Genomic DNA, 21,408 nt, shown 5'->3' on the forward strand with positions numbered 1-21,408 from the left:
ATACAAACTAATGAGCGACAAATAATACTCATACCTACCTGAGATTGAATTAATAAAGCTTCTCAATTTAAGAACGTCTTCCTTACAACTGATGCAATCCATGCATATGCATAATAAGAGTGATTTGTTTGCAGGGATGGAGCCACAAGGAGCGGATTATTTATAGCATCTATCTTTGTTTGTGAACAAATTAAAAATGAAGGAGCTCTTGACGCCTTTCATGTTGTGAGAAGCATAAGAACGAATAGATCAGAATTCATACCTAATTCAGTAAGCACATCTTTAAGTTTTTCATTTATTTCGTCTCGTTTAGCTTGATATCGATAGTATAAATCAAGATCTATTAAGATAGTTCACTGTGGTATAAATACTGGAAACGTATCACAAAATATCAGTACTTTCCTTGTGTATGTATGTTGAGTTTGAGACAGTAGTTATAAGCTATAATTTTTCAAAAGGGGCATTTATATACTAAAAAGTTCCTCGATATTGTTTCTAGATAGGTACTTTACATTTTCCTAAATTTCCGTTAGATGGTAGCACAATACGCAGAAATATACTATTTTTAACATGGAAACCAAGCTGGCTTCCCTCGAAATCATCATCATAATTTTTTTTAACAATTTGCAAACTTGACTTATAATTTATTACGTTGCTCCAGGCCTACCATTTTCTTAAAAAAAGTTATGTAAACAGTTTTCTCATGTTTTATACCGTTTTTAACTCTTTTTTAAAAATTCATCTTATTGTCGCAGTAAGTGGTCTTCCATTTTGCTCTTCAATTACCTAATTAATATGTTTGTGTTAAAAATGTTCGACAATTACTACCCTTTACATATAGTTTTAGTATCCTTGTAAAAAATGAAGTTTTAAAATCCCATTAATTAGGAGTCTCAATCTAATAATTATGAGAGGTTATCAACATTTGACGAAATATTTATAAAGTTAACCAGAGAAAAGATGGACTAAAAATAATAAAATTCAGTTTTTTCGACTGGTGACCCTTAACCGAGGTTACCGGAAGGAAGAAAAAAAACGTGAACGCGTTTCATCTTCTTTGTCCGATAAACTATTTGAATACAATCTTTATTATGAATAATCTTGACAATGATTGGTCAGAATCTTATTATAATATACTAATTTTTTCACTTAAATATTAGTTTGTTATTTCTTATGTGTATGGTTTTGAATTTTAACAAGAATCGAAATTTTCTGTAATAACCGCCATTAATATGAAGTTTAAGAATCCTTGTCAAATATCAAGTGGAAAAACTAGTTATAACAGAATTGTAAGTTATCATTTATGCGAGGAAAAAATAAAAGCATTAAAACCTGTTTTAATTACTGAAGAGACTTCGAGAGAATTCTAGTTATGTTTTCAACTCTTCAATGGGTTTTTCTGGCAATCAAACAGGTTTTAATGATTTCAGTCCCGCATACCTCCGATGTATATTGACAGATTTTTACAGCGTTTTTGTTTTTACTCAACTTTATTAATTCGCAACCCTTAATGTGCATACTTTTTATAATTTTATTTTTAACAAGGATTCTTAAAATATGCGCCATAAAGCACCCTGTATATTAAGAGCGGTGATTGCAAAATACCAACTCCTTTAAGCATATTAAAAATTATTTAATATATTTATACTTTTTCATTATTATTTCAGGATCAGTTCCGTTTATTGTTTGAAATAGCTCAAGAAATGGCGGAGCCTTTATTGCTTCAAAACGAAGAGTTTTCACCAGCAACCAAAAAACTTTCGTTTAAAATATAGTAAAACTCTGAAACCAGTGTTAGAGAAAAAGTTATATGAAAGCAATGGATTTAAAAAAAAGTTTTTTTCAACTACTTTGTATTGAATTTACGAACTTAAAACGAAACCGGTGAAGAGAGTTCTTTACAATTGCACCATATTTATATGAGAGATTATGTTACGTTGCTTCATTTATAATGGATGTATTTTTTTGTTTTGTTTTATTGTTGCTTTGTCAGTCTTCTATTCTAGAAAATGTTTACAATTCATGCAATGTCAAGCTTTTATTTAAAGAAATTGGTTGGGTTCACAATTAGAGTTGGCTTCAATGTCTCGGATTATTGCGATCTCTGTGCAAGTGCTTAACGGATATTTTCCAAAATCTAGCTGAGAGAGCTAAAATGTCGTGAGCTTCATTTTCGCGATTAGTGTGAAACTGTTCAATTTTTCAATTTGTTTAATTTTTTGTTCAATGTTTGGGGCAATATCCGGTGTTATTTTCGATGATTCGATACTTATATTCATTATTTATTGAATTGTTATTAAGGACTCATTTAAATTTAATTCAGTATCTATATATTCCATATTGGTACGTCGTGAGCTTATCTAATAAAAGCTGAGTTGAAAGTTGAGCTAGTTCATTTGATTAAATTAATGAAATTAAATGGCGATTTTCCCTAGCTGGCTAGTAAATTCGCTAGAATGTCAATTTAAAAAAAATCACTGCCATGAATCTAATATTTCAATGTGTTAACTCGAGATTTTTAAAATATTTGAGTAATATCTTATATTCTGAACTACTCTGAATCCCCGATGAAATAGGACCTGAAAATAATAAACATTAAAAGTAGATCAGTTATCTTTTTTTAAATGCATTTTAAACTGTTTCATACCAAAATGAGCAATCTTTTAGGCATTGTTTTTGGAGTCTACTTTTTTCACCTAGAATATTAACATACTATAATTTTTAAAAAAATTATTCATACATAGCTATTAATAAAATATTTATTAACGCATCGCTTTGATTTATTTTACATTTACTATTTTGTTAAGTTACAAACAATTATGAGTTCATCTTTATGTACGTAGATACATATTGGACATAAAACATTTCTTTTTGAAACTTATAGAAGTAGTGATACTGATTATCTTAAATTAAAAGTTAAAAAATTTTCATTGTGCTTTTAAGTACAACAAAAAGTACATTAATTATATCTAACATAATGGTTTTTAATTGTCTAATGAATTGGATAAAATTTTTTGGCAATGTCGTGAGACCTTTCATTCCTTTTCGAGGAATGATAAGCAGCCACCAGAACAAAATTTATTTTAAAAGGAATGAATCCCGTGTTTTGCAAGTGGTTTTCATTTAAAGATAAAATTTATTTAAAAATGTGACACCTCCTTGCCATTATTCTAATATAAAAGAAACAAAATAAAGGTATTTTTCTTCAAAAAAAAAAGCTGTTTTAAAATAGTTAGGAAATTCTTCTGATCTTTATCCCATAATAGAGCAAACAAAGAATCGCAATAATTAAATTGTAGAATAAAAAATAAGCCTTTTTTATTGATTCAAGGATGGTGTAGAGATAAAAAAGTTATCGAAAACTGTAAAAGTCTTCTAAGATTTATGCAAAATGTGTGAAATTGATTTTGAAATAGAAGGCAGAGCATATTAAAGAAAGAACAAAGTGTATGTATTGACCAATAAATTGCTATTTTCTGAAATATATATCTGGTTCATTCAATACGTTCTCTGCTTTATTATAAAGCACGTGAAATGCTTAAAAAAGAAAATAAACATTTAACATGAAAATTTAATGACATTTTCAACGTCGAAAAAATATACTGCATCGTTTTCTATGATATGCGTCAAAATGCTTTTTAATGGGTTTTCAACTATATTCAATGTTTAAAATTCAATTCAACTATATTCAATGTTCAAAAATTTCAATTGTTTTTTAATGTTTCTATTATGGTTTTTCAACTCCAAGAACGGAAACAATCACATCTGCATAAGTATATGTAAACTGTTTAATAATAGGCAAAGCACCTAAAAAAAATTTTCTTCATTTTAATCACATTGTCTAGGAATTTTCAAGATACTTTTTCCTGTTCAAAAATCCAGACGTTGGAAAATTTAAATATTACCTACAATAACAGGAAAACAATCAATCTTTCAAAATTGACATCTATAAGAAGAATTAATGTGCTCATGTTTGCTGCCTGAAAAATACGTTTAACGTCAAATTCTAATATCGGTATCTGGAATCATAATATTGTGCAAACTTTCTACAATAATAAGGTACTGAGTTCAAAAATACATCCGCTCCATTTGAACCATAGAAGAGTGTCATTAAACTTGAAAGGGTATAATTTGCCTGATAGTGTAGCTCAACACGGCACCGTATTAACCCCTTAACGATCGGTTAATTCTCAATAAAACGGTCATAAAAGTGCCTATTTTTTGGCTTTTGTATTTGTATTACGTGTTTGATTAGTGCTGTCGTTTAGTTTAAAATAAACTATCTACAATTACCTTAAAAATATCCTGGTACTGCCATCTGGTGTGTAAAATGAGAAATATAAAGTTTTTCGGGCAAAAGAAATGAATTAGTTTTATTCTTACTGGCACGTTACTACCGAACACTCCAGCCCGTCATTTTCACGGGAGCAAGAAGGAAGGGGTTAAGTTTGCACCGAATTTACATGGTATGATAATTAAAGTTGTCTGCATCATCATCATCCAACCAGGACCAAGCACCTAGCCCCATTCCAGGGTTCTATCTTTTAATGGCCATCGAAGGAATGCCACACAATTTTGATCCTGGTCAGACAAAGTAGACAGCTCCTGAGCCGGTGCCCTTTTCTCTCCAAACATCAACATCTTCACAAACGTGAATACTTTCAGCCACGGCAGATTTAGCGTTCACCTTTCTGCGTATACAGGCCTGTTGTTTTGTCGGCTGCCAGAATTGAACTCACTACCTTCAGCTCTCCAATCAATTTTTGGTGCTGCTGATCAGTTCTGAGTTCTGTTAGTCTTTTAAAAACAAATGCATGATATTATAATTAAACTCATTTTAAAGTATCGAAAATTATAAATAAAAATTACATTTAAATTAGTTTTTTTTTGTCGTATGCCTGTTCAGGAAGTGGGGGTGCGATTGTTCCTGTTTTTCAGTGGCGCCATCTATGGCCAGGAATTCGATTTCTGCCACTCCATTCACACAACCACAACCCGTTTATAGGGCAAGTCACATTCACACACAAAGGAGAAAGGACATAGAACACACAGAGAGAGAAAGAAGCATCCAGGCCTTGCTCGGGATTCGAACCCAGGACCTTTCTGATGCAAGGACAGTTCCCTAGGCCGGTCGGCTTTTGAATTAGTAACTAATTTAAATTAGTAACTAAACATAATAAAAAAAAATTTATTTGAAATTTTATTGTTTAAAATCTAATAGAATTGTGCTATAAAGCTGCTGTAAACGAGAAAGAGAATTTAACGAGATGCCGGTGATAATTCTTCAGTGTTTTCTTCATGGTCCACCTTAGGTTTTGTTGATGTGAGTCTGGATCTAGTTCGTGGCCTTCTTGCAATTGCTATCTAAAAGATACGAAAAGCTAAGTTAAAATTATTAGTTATGTAAATATGTTATAGAGTCCTAAATACAACAACGTCATCGGTATTCAGGACAATAAAGAAGGGTAAGAGAAGTGCACCTCGATCTGTATGCAACTGATTAACCATTTTATACGCGAGTATTTAAAGTGAATGTAAAGTCGAGCTAATGAAGATTCGCTCAGAACCGAACAACATGAAGTAGTACGATTTATTAAAGAAATTATTATTAAGTGTATCCATAAAATTTCACTGAGCAAAACATCAAGCAGACATAATATCGAATAAAAATTTCTTTCAGGTAAAACCCTGCAAAACTCTTGACAGATCATCCCTTAATATTTAAGCACGAACGAATTTAATACGAGTGAGTTTGCATAAGCAATCCATTTCAGGTTAGATCATTTATATGATACCAAAACTCGAAACCATGTAAAGACGCACAAGAATGGGAAGCGCCATCACACCCACTATACTCACTACATACCTATACTTCGCATTGGCTTAGTGTTGCACTGGGTAACAGTTTTATAAAAATATCGCTTGAGAAAAGAAAGAGTAATTTTTTACCGGTATCGAAAATTAGTATTAAGTTACAGTAAGTATGATCTCTAGTAAATGTTTTAAAAGTGAACAGCTTATAACAATTTCGACATTTCTTTTATTAAACTCTAGAAGGAGTGGAATTGCTTAAATTGCTGTTTCATAAATTTAAATATTAGTGATAATTAAGGACATTACTATGTAATATTAAAATTATGTGCATTTTTCTAGGGATTACATTTTTAAATATGGCATCAACAATTGGTAGTGTATGCATATTCAGTATACATGTCAGTTCAATTTCTTCAATATAGACCTATCGACAAGTCTAACTCAATAAAAATCATTATTAAGAAGAATTCAAATCACTAGAAATTTTGTGTGTCGAGCATATAAAATCCACTTTAAATATCAAAATATTTAAATAACCAACCTTGCTAAGAACAGCAACCAAAATTAGAACTGATCCAATAAACATTGTAACCTGAAATTTAGTAAGTTTCATGCAACTAAATATCTGTGTGTTACTAAAAATAAACATGCTTTGCTTTAAAAATAAGTATGATTTAAAATTTTATACAATACTTCATATAATTATATAAAAAATTGTGGATAAAAATTAATAAATATAATTATGTATAAAAATTTATATAGCTGTATTTTAATTAATAATAAACTACACTTCTTAATAGTACTTAATAACACTTGAAAAGAATTTTGAAGTCTAGGTACACGAATTTTTACATCATTTTAAAGAATGTAATTTTAAAATCAAAAATATCAAATTTGAATGAAATCGAAGAATAGTTTCTGAGTTATTAAATTTTATTAAAATCTTAAGCTTTAAATTTGGTTTTTCAAGAAGTATTCAACCGAATTCAAGAAGTATTTTACCATTTAAAATTACATTCTCTTAAATAATGTTGAAATTTGTATAACTTACTATTCAAAAAATTTTCGACTATTATTAAGTAAAATAACAAAAAAAAAATAAGAAGAAAATTAATAAAATATCTTTTGCATAGATTTATTTTTGGATAAACGAGTTTGACAAATACATGTAAGAACTTTTCGATTAACTTAAAAAGTAAAATCATTAAACTTAACATTTAAACTTTCTACCACTCTCCAATCTAAATAATTGGGATACAATTTTCTGGATTGCATCCATTCCCTATATTTTGAGAGCCTAGAGTTCAAAGTTGTCAAAAAAAAATGCAATGTTTATTCCGAGAAAGTATGCTTTTGTGCCTTATTTCGTAACTTAAAATATTGTCTGCACTAATTAATTGGCATATTTAAGGTTAGGTCTTCGAATCATTAAGATATAGCCCTAACAAGAGAAAGGAGAAATTCGTCTTCGCGGGAAAAGATAAAATATATTACCAAAATGTTCTATTTGTTGTTACTTTGATATTTAAGTTTTTCGTGTTTGTTATTCGTTATCAAAATCTGTTTACTGAAAAAATTATTCTTTTAACAGACTGAGATGCAATTTTACCGAAATTTTCTGTAGTTCTAAGGAACAGTAATTTCTTTTTGAGATCCTAGATTTCAAAGTTGTCAAAAAATGCAATCTTTATTCAGAGAAAGTATGTTTTTGTGCCTTATTTCAGAACTTAAGATATGGTCTGCAATAATTTAAGTGCTTAAGTTTTTCGTATTTGTTAGTGGTTATTAAAATCTCTTCTTCTTACAGACTGTGATACAATTTTACAGTAATTTTCCGTAGTTTTAAGGGACAGTAATTTTTAATAGAAAATTTACAGACTAATTTCTTATAATACTTTTTGTGCAGATTTTTATGGTCTTTATAGTACATAAAGATTATGAAAAAGCTAGTTTTTAATATAGCTCTTCACCATTAACATTGCTGCATGATACTAAAGTGGAACCAAATGCAACTTGTACATGCAAAAACAGATAATTTAATAGCTTATAAAAATTAATTCTAAAGTAAATTTAATATTCGGCAGTGCCAGTAGTACTATTGATATTCTTTATTACTTGCAAATAATAAAAGTAAAATGTCGTATCACTCTTTGGATCAGAATTGGGGATTTCATCAGGAATTGGCGGCGTTGCGCAGGGTCTTCCAAGTAACAACTTGCAGCAAAAGTTCTTGATATAGTATCCAGAAAAAGCTAAAAAAAAGTAAAAAAAGTTATTTAATATTAACTCTAATAAATATTTTCTGAAAAAAGGAAAGGTAAAATCTTGGTGTATAGAGAGATCAGGCTACTTCTAATTGAAATAAATCATCTTTCACTTATTTACTTTTATAAATCTTATGTTTATTCTTTACTGACTTGAGCATATCAACAAAACATCAGCACGATTATATTATATTTCATTTTTTCGAAAATAAAACAAATATTTTTTTTAAAATCTTAAATTAATTTCAAGTTTCTAGAATTTTTGAAAATATTCTAGTTATTGACATATTGAAAAATCTTGAGTATCTCTAGTATTTCATTTTCATTTATTAGTACAACATACATTTGCAGGCTTGTGTGCTCAATTAAGTCTTATAAACCTTTGTCAAGTTGAGGGATATCACAAAGAATACATTTAGAGTTACGGCGGGATTCGAACCCGCCACCTTCACGCTTAATCCAGCGTTTGGCTCGATACCGCTCTGCCAGGGAGGGACTTGCTAGCATTTATAACGTGCCAGACTGTTTGGAGGTATGTAGGTACATTATTTCCGTCACACTAGAGCTGTACACTGGGCTATTGGCGACTGTCTGGGAAACATCCCTTTGGATAATCCGAAGACATGCCGTCTCAATTTTGATCCTCTTCTGAGGGGATGGCTCCCCTGCTTTGGAGCCCCGACGACCTGCGTATGAAGTCGAGCACTTTACGGTAAAACAGTTTAACGAGGACCGATACTGCACACCCTATGCAGGCTGATCAATTTGGTCACCCACCCGCTTACTGACAGCTGCCAGTGATGCTTGCCTTCGGTGTTCTACTGGGAACCGTGTCCTTACGATCAGTCCACTGCGGGACCCAGACTATTAGACTTCTTGGCTTTGTTTTTTTCCTACATGATTCTAAATTTAATTCGTCATTTGCAAATAACTGAAATCAATAGCGTTTAATCGGATCACTATGGAGCTTGCGATTTCTTAGAAGAATTTCATGCTGTAATATTATCATTAGTGATATGTGTCTTGTGTGCTCAATCTCATGATCTTTGATGAATGTGATCTTTTTGCAGTCTGCGTGTGACGGCAACAGGCCGTCGAAGACGAATGACGCGTTTTTGTTGTGCTTCCGTAAAAAATTGGATTTTTATTGAAAATAGTGAAAATAAATAGTGAGTATGAGTGTATAAATGCATATAGTTACAAAATAAACTATACCAAAGTGAAATTCGGAATTAAATTGTGTTAATATTGACCAGGATATAGTATTTTACGTTTGTGCAACTAGATGGCCGATGGTAAACAACGTGAAGATTAATCTTTGTCGTTTTTAACCTGATATAAGAATTTGAATAGAGCATTGGTGAGTAAGCTTACTTGTTTATTGAAGTTTTAATACTGCTTTTATGCATACAAACTATAAGTGATTTGAGATCTGAAACTGATGAATAAAATAAATATAAATGACTAGCTTATAATTAAAACATTGTGTTTTTAAAAAAAATAAAATTTAAATTGTTGTAGTGAAAAAAATTACGGATTTTGGTAAAATTAGAACCATATTCTGCTTTGTAAAAATTCATTTAATATTTAGTCCATGTTCCCTTGAAGAAGTGAACAAAATTTTAATAAGATTGATGCATTAGTTTTCGATGAATAAATTGACTTATAGCTGTGAGAAAAATTTCTATTTTTTTCTTCTTTTCTCTGAATCAATAAGCTAACAGTTTGCATTAATAAATATTTAAAATAAGGTTACATATAAAAAATTAGAGCACTTTACCCATCATCTCGGGTACATTCCAAGGAAAATTATTCATTTTATCTAGTACCAGTTCAAGAATAATTTTGAAGTTCGAGTCTTCAGATGGTGGAGGGGGTGGAGAGGGTTGCATTTCTTCACATTTGGAGATGGAACAATAGAGCATATAAAATACTGACTTCAATAATTCTGGAAAGATTTAGGAAAATGTTTGTTCAGTTACCAAACTAAGAAAAACATGATAAAACAATCCCATTTTTATTTTAAACAGATTTTTTATTTATCAATTTCTTATCAATCGTAATAATTCAAATAAATCTCATCTATTAATGGGTTCGATTGGTCTATGGGATAAGTTTAAGTTAAGTAGAACTAAGTTAAGTATGAACCCACATCTTATTGAAATTTCATTTCCCTGCTCTAAATAATAACATCAACAAAAACTTACATTCAGCTTAGGTACTTAATGCTTAGCAATTGCTAAACAACAAATGTTTGACACTAATTTTTAAAATTAAAACTTGATAGAATTACGTAGAAACATAGAATTACGTTTGCGAAGAATTATTATCTCGATTTTTGATAGGGATAGACAACATCTGTAAGGAAAATAATCTTTGATATTTAATGCATCCAACTGAGTTAAAATGGACAACTTTTATTAACCATATTTGAACTTTAGTTCACTAGCTTTCAAAATTCTTTAAATTTTTGAACTCTAATTTTAAGAAATAAAGTTATAATTGTTTTTTCGTAAGCTGATGAAACCGAAACCGGAAGTAAGCTCCCGAAAATTAAACTAAAATGTCTTTATTATGGTAAAACTGGTAAAACTTTTAAATACTTCTCAATTCAAAATTTTTTTCTTCTAGTTATCGTCACTGACAGATGCAAGTCACGGTTGTTAAGTAAATGTCAAAGATTCTAATAGAAATCAAGTTCTGGGAACGGCATCTGTCAGAAAGTCGATCGTATGTCATCTCTTTGACTGTCACTAATTTGAGTAGGTATGAATTAGTGTCAATTCGCAATCAATTTGTGATGAGGATCACCTTTTGCAGTGACACATTTGAGAGCGATAACTGTTTAATACGTCTCTCACAATTAAAAGCTTGATGCAAGAAAACGAGGAATAATTAAAACACGCTCACATTGTAGAAAAAGATGTAGAGTGTGCAGAAAAAGAAGGAATTTTAATCTAATGATCGGATTTTCACGTTTTAGGACTCAACCTTAAAGCTTCGAAGGGGTGACTATAAATACGCTAATTAGAGTCGTGGTGGCGCAGGGGATAGAGCGCTCGTTTTCCAATGAGGTGAGCTGAGTTCGAGTCCTAGTGATGGCTGGTCGCTACGAATCCCGCACCCAGTTTACACCGACCACAGTGCTGACGTAAAATATTCTTAGTGGTAGCTATTAATTGGCTAATTAATATCTGCATGCGATAATTTTAAGTTACGAAATCAGACACAAAAACGTACTATCCATGACAAAAAACATGCCTTTCCTTCGACGGATTCAGATTTTTAACCCCCAATATATTGAGAGTAACCTGGGATATATGGTCTTTATAGTATGGTCAGGAGAGCGTCCCAAAGTATGAACCTCTTAATATAAATTTTATTTTTCGCGTATTTCGTTATATCTCGAAAATTTATAGAACCAATTGAAAATTTCATAATTATAAATTATGATTATAATCATAATTATAAAATTAGCTGATCTAAAGATAATTTCGTGCAAAATATAACTTTCAGTAAATATTTATTATTTTTTATTACTTTCTTTAATGTTATTTGAAAAATTTGAATTGTAAAATCATAATTTTTTACACCATTTTAAAAAATATAGTTTAGCATGGTAAAGTACAAAACTTGAGCAAAATCAGTTCAATAGTTCCTGTGAAATAGAAATTTAAAAATGTCTTATTTTTTAAATATCGTCTAGTCTAATTAATCAGCATATTTGAGGTCACTCCCTCAATTCATTATGATTGAGTCTTAGAACATGACGATCCGAACACTAAGTTATTCAAGGTGGTTTGCTTCTTTTTTTGCGCACTGTACACTGTACAGGGTGCATTGAGGGTCGAAAATTATTGTTTAAATGACAAAAGTCAAAAACTTTTTCTAACTTTGACTGAGCGTAATTAATCTTATAACGAGCAAAAACGAATATTAAAATTATCTGATGAACATTTACATGAGGAAAAAGCCTAGAAGCTGTTCTTAATGCAACGTGAGCGAATTCCACTCTCACAAGATAAATTAGCTTGTTTTCGATGACTCTAATCCTTCATTTACTCCTTCCAACCTTAAAATTGCTGTCATTTGTTTCCTTTCACTTAAATATTAATTTACAACATATCGCACATGGGCTGCAATAGCGGCACAACTCAAAAAATCATGTTTTGAGATAAGTGGGTTTAAGTTTTCATTCCTAAGGAAAATGCATAAGAAATGCTTTCGTTTGGTTAAACGAAGATTACCTTTAAGTTAAATTACGAGTTGTGCTAGCATTGCTGCTGAAAAGAATGTGCATTTTCATATTTACACCTGTTCTTAGTCCAAAACGCATGTTTTTTGAGTTGTGCCATTATTGCAGCCCATGAGCGATATATTATCTTTTTTACTTCAGTTTTTACAAGATTTTAAACAAATATACTCGAGGTACATATGCGCTCACAAATATTTAAATTTAACTTTATTTACCTGTCATCTTCTGCCTCTGTTAAACTATTCAACCTGAAAAAATAATTGCAATGTGCAAGCTATTTCCAATTCCAAAGATACAAGTTCAAATATCTAACCAGAATAATGGCAATTAAATTAAAGAAATATGCTATGTGATTCTAATGACAGAGTAATCAATGTATCAATGTACGGTATTGTGTGATAACTTAGTTTAGGACCACTAATTTATTGCTTATGTTTGACGATGGTTTGATTTGCTGCAACTTACTTCATACATATAAAAAACACGATTGACCAAACAAGCATCTCCAGACCCCGAAGTAAGATGTATCTACGCAATCTTAGACAAATCAGTCTTTATCTGTGTTGGGTGATGTTTTGTCTTGAAAAACTAAAAAATTAGAACAAGTAATTGTGCATTATTTTGAAGACGCATTACCATCGCGTAATGCGTCATCTAATGCATTCTACATGGTCTGTGACACTATATAGGAAAATTCAACTTATCTATAATTTGTTAGTAGTGAAAGATTTGACAATGATTAAATGTAACCATTAACTATTTAAATTGAGCTATGGTTGTGGCGTATTCATTCGTATTAAAGGCTAAGCAACATGCAGATCTTTGATTGGGTGACATACTCTGACAAAAGATCCTGTGAAAATTATCGGCATTCAGGGAGTCAGAATTTTTAAATCTGATGTTCAAACTTGATTATATGAGATTCTACAGGAACAACGACTTTCAAATTGAATACGTGACATAAGACTTTAAAACGCTATTTCTCACTTGACTTGTCTGGTATGAGTATTATATTTTAGCGCACAGTGTAGACTAAGGTATGTCTAAGATATGCAAGAATAAGACTTGTACGAGGGTTGCTTTTTTAATTAAGGGCCGTTTTGTTGTGTTTACTATTAGGTAACGCGAGCGTCGCAACGAGCGCTTGTGTCGTGTCCCGTTATTCCTTTGGGACAACTGTCCTCAGTTGTAGCTGTGTAGGTAAAGCGTAGGTTCAATTCTGTGTCTTAAAAATGCTCAAATTTAACAAATTACCTCCCACGCACGAAATACGGTCAGTGATGAGTTTTCAGTCCGCAAAAACTCTGTTTGCTGCATACATTCACTGGCACATTTGTGACGTTGCGATTTGTGAAGTAGCGAAATTCCTTGCCATGCTGACAGGGAATTTTGCTTTTCTATGATGACAATGACTCTCTCCGTAGCTCATATCCCAGCTTTATGGGACTCTTTTGGTCGGGAAGTTTTGGACTACCCCTCCCTACAACCCAGACCTTGCGCTGAGCGATTTTCATCTTTACCGATATTTCAGATATCATTTTGGCGGCAATCACTACAACGATGAAATACGATACGTGAAAACGACCGTAATCTCCTGGTTTACGGAGCAGGCGGCAAGTTAGTATGAAGAGGGTATTCTAAATCTAGTTGTAAGGTGTGATAAGTTTTTAAACAAACTTGATACTGAAAAAAAAGAGAAACGTATGTACAATCTGAAAATAAATTAGCTTTCTGGAAATTTTCATTCGTTTGGTCTTAATTTTCTTAAAAATCAACCCTCCTCTGTATAAAATATGTAAGTTCAGTCTTGTTAACAAATGAAGTGATTTATTTCGGAGTTAAATTATTTATAAACTGATGTTTTTTAGAGATTTAGAAACATAGGTTTTTATCTTCCAGTGCCGTAGACGAAAAATCGCTAATGTTGGCGAATCTGAGTAGAATTTTATTATTGATTGAATACTTTATTTGAGAATTATATACTTTATTGAGAACTATGTACAAGAACAGAATTTACCTTAGTAACTTCATGAGATATTACGCGCCAGTAAAAATAATATTAATACTATTGGTTCTTAAAGAATGAATAACAAATAGTTCTTGTAAGGGTAACTACACATGACTCACCCAGTTATTTTCTATCCCTGATACTTCAAATTCACGAATTAAAATAACATAAAATTATGCAAATATATATTTCTACTAATTTAACTTTAAATCTTAATAGAATTTGTCTTTTTGTTTATCATAAAAAGTATTTAGAACAGTGTTTATAGATTTTTAAATTGAGCTTGTGCTGGCCTTATGTAAATTAATACTTTTTTTTTAGAAAATAAAGCTGTTCTTAAATAAATACATTCTCGTCACGAGTAGAACAAGGTGACGTCTCGAATAAGATTCCATTAAAACTCAAATCACATTTTTTTTTAAAAATTGATTGTTGTCCTTCTAAATCGTTTTTATTGCCTTTTGTGTTAGTACAGTATGAATATGCAATCTTTTTAGGATAACTTTCTTAGATTGGAAGAATTTTATGTTATGCTTTTTATCTTTTATAGTTTTAAAATGACATTATTAAGAAATAGCATTACATATTTTTAAATTGATTGTTGTTCTTCTGAATGTGTTATGTAAAGATATAAAATCCAAACGATTATGTATGCAACGATTACATATGATTATTATGAACTAAACTTTATGCAAACGATTATTTATGACGTCATTAGATAAAAATGTCATTAATGGAATATTATCGAGAGTTTATTGATAATTTTGAGTGGCAACGTAAAAAGATTGTTCTAAAGTTTTATAATAAAGTGGTTGTTTTGATAGAATGCAAATATTTATTTTAGAGTTTTAAGTTATTTTTATAACTTTGATAAATCGGGTACATTTGTTAGAAGCACGAAACAGTATAATTTTTTATTGTCTGATGTGTTACAGTATAAGTATGCAATCTTCTTAGGATAACTTTTTTAGAATAGAAGAACCTTAAAAATACATCACGCTTTTTTTTCTCTTTTATAGTTTTAAAATGACATTATTCAAAATTGTAAATATATCTATGAATCTAACCAACTGTATTTAATTTTCTTTCGGTGAAAAACAAAATATGACTTGTTTCTGTTATGTTTTACTAAAGACAAAGTTTAAAGAATATCTTTTCGCACTTTAAAGTGCATTTTTATATTTACTCTGTAATGCTGGGCTTATGTTGTTAGAAAGGTTGCCCAATGTAAACGAATTATAAAAATGTTCATATCTGCATTAAAATTTAAGAAACTAAACTATATCATTATTAAGTTAATTGAAATCTACTTTGATTATTTGTATAAACATACAAGAGGTAAGTTTAAAACAACTATTTCTGTAGAAATGTGAGTTAATTCATATAAATTGGCTTGATTTTTGTCTTAATCGAGCGATGCTTAGCCGAAAGTCAAATATATTGAGTGGGCTAGAAAGTAATTTCGGTTGAGAAATAAATGTTATTGCATTCAAAAATTTGAACTTTAATCAGTCAAATATCCATTTTGTTCAATGATCTTTCTGGTATTTTCAATAAAACATGCTTATTCTTAAATTTGTTTCCATGACGAATATAATACAAATTTATATGTTTTAAGATGCACTATTAATCGTTAGTGTAACTAATGGAAGATTAAATACGTATAAGTGTTGTTACGTCGTATAGTTTTTGGGTAAATGCTTTGCCATAAATCATCTAAACAGCTCTCTCTTTTTATAGCAGAGTTTCTCATATAAAAGAATTGAGTAATTAAGAAAATTAGGAAATTTGGTTTGGTTTAATATCATGTTGAACCAATTTTTGAATCAGATTTAACTGGGTACTTGAAAGCGACGTCACGCGTAGGTGTTGAACTTGATGGATTATGATATTAATTTCTGACCACGCATGACTACACTTGCAGGTACTCAATTGAGAACAAAATATTAAATAATTAATGGCTGATACCAGTAGCCTAACTAGATGGAAAAATGCTGAAATTAAATCTGTCACATTTGTAAAGCAACTTAAAAAGGAGAATTAATTTGTTGAGGGGGGTGAGTTCATGATCTGTTAGAGAACTGAGTTGCATTTTTTGGTTTTCCTAATTGTTCACGATAATCTTTTATTTGTAGATTGGTTTACAATGGTTCTTTTCATTCATTTTTTTAAACACAAATGAATTGACAATTTTAATCATTGAAAAATTTGTTTGATACTGATTTGCAATGAGCGTCATGAGTACAAAAGTTTTAACGAAATTAAAAAATAAAAAAACATTATATAAAATATATTTTATTTTATCAAAATTTCCAATACACAAACTTCATCGATTCTATATACTCAACTTTTTATCATTATTTACAACATTCGGAACAATTCACATTAAATTAGCTTTTTTTGTTAATATCACTACAATTGCCATCATTTAATTACAAGAAGTTAAATGCCCTTTTTCTTAATTCAAACATCTTGACAACGTAAAACGATATACACATCAATACTGATAAATTGGACTTGAAACTGAATTAATTCTTCGTCAAAACCTTACGTAGGCAATTATTTTAATCTCAACAATCACATATTTACAAACATTTTCATTACATAAATAAGAGTGAGCAAAAAATTGGGGCTATGGTTGACATACACAAAATATTCACATTATACTTAACCAAATGCTTAAGTGGCCAACAGTCTCTATAAGAGATATATGGCAAATTCTTGGTTAAGCGACAAATTTGAAACTAAATCCACATTAGAAAATCTATTGGATTTAGAGGCGTGCGACAACAATTTAAAATTTTAAAATATACATGAAAAGACTAATATTGCAGCTTAACTCTTACAAGTGTTAGATTTACATAATCAAAATATGGAATTTTCAAAGTGCCTTTATTATACATTCTTTGTATATAGATAAATCTCAGTTGTTGGCATACTACGCAAAGCGTCCGGTAGTCACAACTTTTAATATATATACTTTCAAAATTCTTGTCAAAAATGAAATATAAGTGAATGAAATAATATAAATAAAATAAGTTAGGAGTCTCAAATTTATATTTAGGAGCAAAACAAATTTATAAAAATTATTAGAATCATTAGCGTAGGTGAAATTTAAATTTCCAAACCAATGACATGGTAAACAAAGAGGATAAAAAAGGGACCTAGTAGTCGTGTAGTACCTAAGTAGTGGTTTTTAATTACACTTTGCTCTGTAGTGTATCTTCAGGTTTTGATTAATTTATTCAAACTTTTGATACCATTTCTTTTCTCACTTAAATATTAATAATCTAAATAACCAATAATAATCTAAAATCTGCATATTTTTTACTTCATTTTTGACAAGGAGAAACTGAGAAAATTCAGGAAGAAATTCAGAATTCGGAATAAGTAATCAAAGATCTTCTCATATTAAATTATGTCAAAACACGTTTTACTGCAATATTAGGTCTTTTACGGCGTTTAAAAATTTAGACGTTCCCTTTTTGTAGTGTAAAACCTCTATAATTTGAAATAGGTTTCTAATAAACACATTTTAAAACCACAACCTGTTTTAAATCCAATAAACACGCTTTAAAATCACAACAATATTAAAGCCATCGATAAATGTATATTTCTAAATAATCATAGATTCATCATTGAAAATATTTTGTTTCTCATATAGCTTCATTTTCAAACTCCTGTTTAAACGGCTTACTCTAAGTTGAATTATTTAATTTTTATTTAAACTATAATTTATTCAAATATGAAAAAACTCTAACTCTGATATAATACTTTTAAAATTTGTGGCTGTATTTATCAGGCAAAATAACAGAAGAACTTAAATAAAAAAGTATTTTAATGAACATTAAATTTCAGTTAATCAATAATTAAATAAGAGAAATATTGTACCAGAGATTCTTACTGAATCCTTTAAAAATAAGAATGCTGCGTTCCGAGAAATATGGAACATACTTTTTGATTGAATTAGTTCAAATCTAGTATTTAACATCAACATAAACACACGTTAACAACAAATTTATAATCATTTTTCAACACAAACATCCATTTGACCAATCATGAGTACCACAAAATATTTGTCAATGAAGTAAGTTCTTTTTTTTTTACATATATTTTTATATTTCACATATATTTTTATATTTCGCATATATTTTTATATTTTACATATATTTTCATATTTTTCATAAATTTTCATATTTTTCATATATTTGTATACTTTATGTCTATTTTTAAATTTTATATATGCATTTCTATATTTTTATGTATTTTACACCATCTCCCTAAAAAATGGAATTTAATATTTTTTTTACAAATTCAGAATACCAAATTTAGGAAATATTTAAGTCTTGTACGTAAATATCTTCCATAAATATTTATCAATTAGCGTTTGAGAATACTTTACAGAACAGCATGAGCATTTTTAATATGACATATTAATCTAAGTCAAATTTTCAATTTCTTAAGAATACGTTATAGTTTGGCGTCTTCTTCCGTAACAAATAAATGAAAAGATAAACACATTCTTTCCGAAATAATTGTCCAATAAAATAAAATATCAGGAATCCGAAGCTATTTTCACGGGTTGGCATTAAATTATAAAATAGCTAATCTATTTGAAATAGTCTTGTATAAATTGCACGTCAGATTGTCTTTTAGCATCTATTTGACGCTTGAGTGGCACAATTTTTTTTTGCGTGTGGAAAAAGAACAATTTTCAGTAGGCGAATCTTTAAATTGGTAAACGACTCTTATACCGAAAAGATACTCCTCCCTCGCAATTTTATTATACACATAAGTGTACAATCATCATCTGAAAAATGAATGCAGTTTTTGTTTAGTTTCCATGTTCTTAGAGCTGGAAATTGGCGACAGAGTTGTTGCTAAATGTATCTTGGCGAAATCCTTTGTTTGATCGCATTGTATGATGAGAATACTCCGAATAGTGATCAGATTCTACACCAGGGGATACGACCATCACTGGTTGTATATTAGTTGATTTTCTGGATGGAGTGGATTGATTATCTGCAATAAAGGCACTATTTACTTCTCCTGCAATGCAAAAAGAAATAAATGAAGTAAAATAAAAATAAATAAAAATTAAAAACATAATGCAAAACAAGCCTTAACTAAAAATACAAACAATTTAAATGGTTTGTCGCATTAAGGCTGAACTAAATTGTAACCTTTTGAGTTAACAGTTTAGTTACAGATTTAGTTCAACAGTTTTTGCTTTTTGCTAAGTACAGTTAAAGTTACAAAAAATACCTGTCCATTTCAAACTTACCAATTCGGCTGAAATGAGCAGAAACATGTAAGTTAAACTTAGACCGAGACTGAATACTATCAGTTTGGAAAACAAAAAATATTAGATACCAAATAACTTTTGGTTCAATGATCGATAATAGTTGACAATAGGTTGCTTTCATTATTTTTGGAGATTTTTGACCCAAAAAAACATAACATTAAAAATAATAGGTTTTTGTTATGTCTTTTATAATTTTTTAAAACAACTAAAACACTTAACTGAATGTTTTAAGATTTATTATTGAAGTTAATTTATTAATAAGAAAATTACATCAACAAATAAGTATAACGATAAAGATATACTAATACTAACTAAAGGTTTTAACATTTAATATTTATGTTTAATTAATATAAAACTTGAAAGAACAGGTATATAAAATAGTTAACATGATTGTAATTTGGTTTTCAAATATCACAATCTTACCCTTTAATTCCAATTCAAAAACAAAATATATATAAATGCGTATATTTATTTTACCAGATATTCTTTGCAGAGATGGGACACAAAAATAGCATATTAGGAAGCGAGTAAGTAAAATGTGAAGGAACATCGGTATTTAAAATTTGAAAATAAACCAATATACAGTGGCTCTCACATACGCTTTGAATATTTTATTTTAATGAAACACTTTGAACACTTCATTTTAATATTTAATTAAAACAAAGTACCTACCTTTAAAATTAATTGGAATATGAAGTTCTTTATTTTTTCATATTATCTTTTTGTTTTAAATATCGACTTATTCTTTTTCAGAAACATTGCTACAAATGTCACCAAGCACTAAAATATTTCCGTGTAAATTAAAAATTAAATTTATCGTCTGGTGCTCTAATTAACTTTATTGTCTGGTGCTTTCTTTCTTATTTTTTTTTATTTCTGCATGTGTTATTTAAAAAAAAAACGTTTGACTTTAATTTTTTCTGGCTCAATTTGCAATATTCTATTAATTATTTATAAATTTGTTACAAAGAAACAAATAACATCATTTGAAGATTCATTATTTTTCATAATAATAGAGGTAAATCAGTTTGGAATATTGCAAAGTTAATAGATCTATTCAGTAGTATAGGGCTAAAAGCTTTAAAGAAAAAAAATCGGATTGAAAACAAGGAAAGGAAAGTTAACAGAACGTGATCAGAGATTTATAGTTCAAAAATTTGTGAAAAATCCACGTTTGAGTGCTCTAAAAGTTTCTGCTGAATTTAATAAAAAATTTTCTTCTACAATTTCCCCCGAAATTTCAATTGAGTTCTCAGAGCAGTTTCTTTAAATGGACTGCCTACCAGTAGAAAAATTTTGGTTAGTACGAAAAATAAAAAATTTAGGCTTTTCTTCATAAAATTTATGTTAACTCCAAACGCATTGGAAAAACGTGTTATTTGATGACGAAAGGAAATTTAACATATTTGGTTCCAATGAGCGTACAATTGCATGGAGAAGAACAAATTAGGAACCTTATATTAAGAACTTAGTTAAAACAGTTTAGCATAGCGGTGGGGGTTCGTGTCAGTATCATGACTAAGGAGTGATGGCATAATGAATCATGTTGTTTGTTTATATATTTTAAGAGGTAATTTAAATTTATCCGCAAAAAATGTAGGTATTGGGAACGGCATTTTTTCCACCACGATAACAATTCGAAGCATACGGCTCTCAACGTTCGTCTCTGGTGCTTCTATAATTGCCCACGAGCTTTAAAAACACCACCTCAATCACCAGATTTAAACCCAATTGAGCATATTTAGAGAGAATTGGAAGTAAC

The 21,408-nt window shown here is 29.7% G+C and overlaps 3 protein-coding genes across 4 annotated transcripts in view; 1 reads left to right on the forward strand and 2 right to left on the reverse strand.

Moving 5' to 3' along the window:
• The window catches only part of LOC107442968 (receptor-type tyrosine-protein phosphatase mu), a 73,010-nt gene extending 69,524 nt beyond the window's left edge, over positions 1–3,486 (forward strand). Inside the window, exons 45-46 of the mRNA XM_043042206.2 lie at positions 135–270; positions 1,668–3,486. Coding sequence (XP_042898140.1) covers positions 135–270; positions 1,668–1,775 — 244 coding nt within the window. The 3' untranslated portion in view covers positions 1,776–3,486. The remainder of the gene's footprint in view (positions 1–134; positions 271–1,667) is intronic.
• A 1,701-nt stretch (positions 3,487–5,187) lies between these two features.
• Positions 5,188–14,593, reverse strand: LOC107442969 (uncharacterized). The gene is made up of 6 exons (XM_043042220.2): positions 14,461–14,593; positions 12,549–12,581; positions 9,859–10,026; positions 7,930–8,066; positions 6,356–6,406; positions 5,188–5,364 (listed from the first exon to the last, which is right to left on the reverse strand). The coding sequence occupies exons 2-6, from the start codon at positions 12,553–12,555 to the stop codon at positions 5,260–5,262; spliced, it is 468 nt and encodes a 155-aa protein (XP_042898154.1). The 5' UTR covers positions 12,556–12,581; positions 14,461–14,593; the 3' UTR covers positions 5,188–5,259.
• A 2,027-nt stretch (positions 14,594–16,620) lies between these two features.
• Positions 16,621–21,408, reverse strand: part of LOC107453766 (LHFPL tetraspan subfamily member 3 protein-like) — an 86,923-nt gene continuing 82,135 nt past the window's right edge. For both annotated transcript variants that reach the window (XM_016070710.4, XM_071177453.1), the window contains exon 3: positions 16,621–19,390. In XM_016070710.4, the coding sequence (XP_015926196.1) occupies positions 19,191–19,390 (200 nt within the window). In that variant the 3' untranslated portion in view covers positions 16,621–19,190. The remainder of the gene's footprint in view (positions 19,391–21,408) is intronic.

Source organism: Parasteatoda tepidariorum, chromosome 2, assembly GCF_043381705.1.
Source record: "Parasteatoda tepidariorum isolate YZ-2023 chromosome 2, CAS_Ptep_4.0, whole genome shotgun sequence".
Taxonomy (NCBI): Eukaryota; Metazoa; Arthropoda; class Arachnida; order Araneae; family Theridiidae; genus Parasteatoda; species Parasteatoda tepidariorum.

Bases quoted from the DNA above. Each gene is read 5' to 3' on its own strand.
- LOC107442969 (XM_043042220.2), bottom strand. The intron at 8,067-9,858 runs GTAAAGTGCTCT...ACTTTTTTTTAG, and splicing joins GAATGTACCCGAGATGATGG to CTTTTTCTGGATACTATATC. The intron at 6,407-7,929 runs GTAATAAAGAAT...ACTAAATTTCAG, and splicing joins TTTACTTTTATTATTTGCAA to GTTACAATGTTTATTGGATC.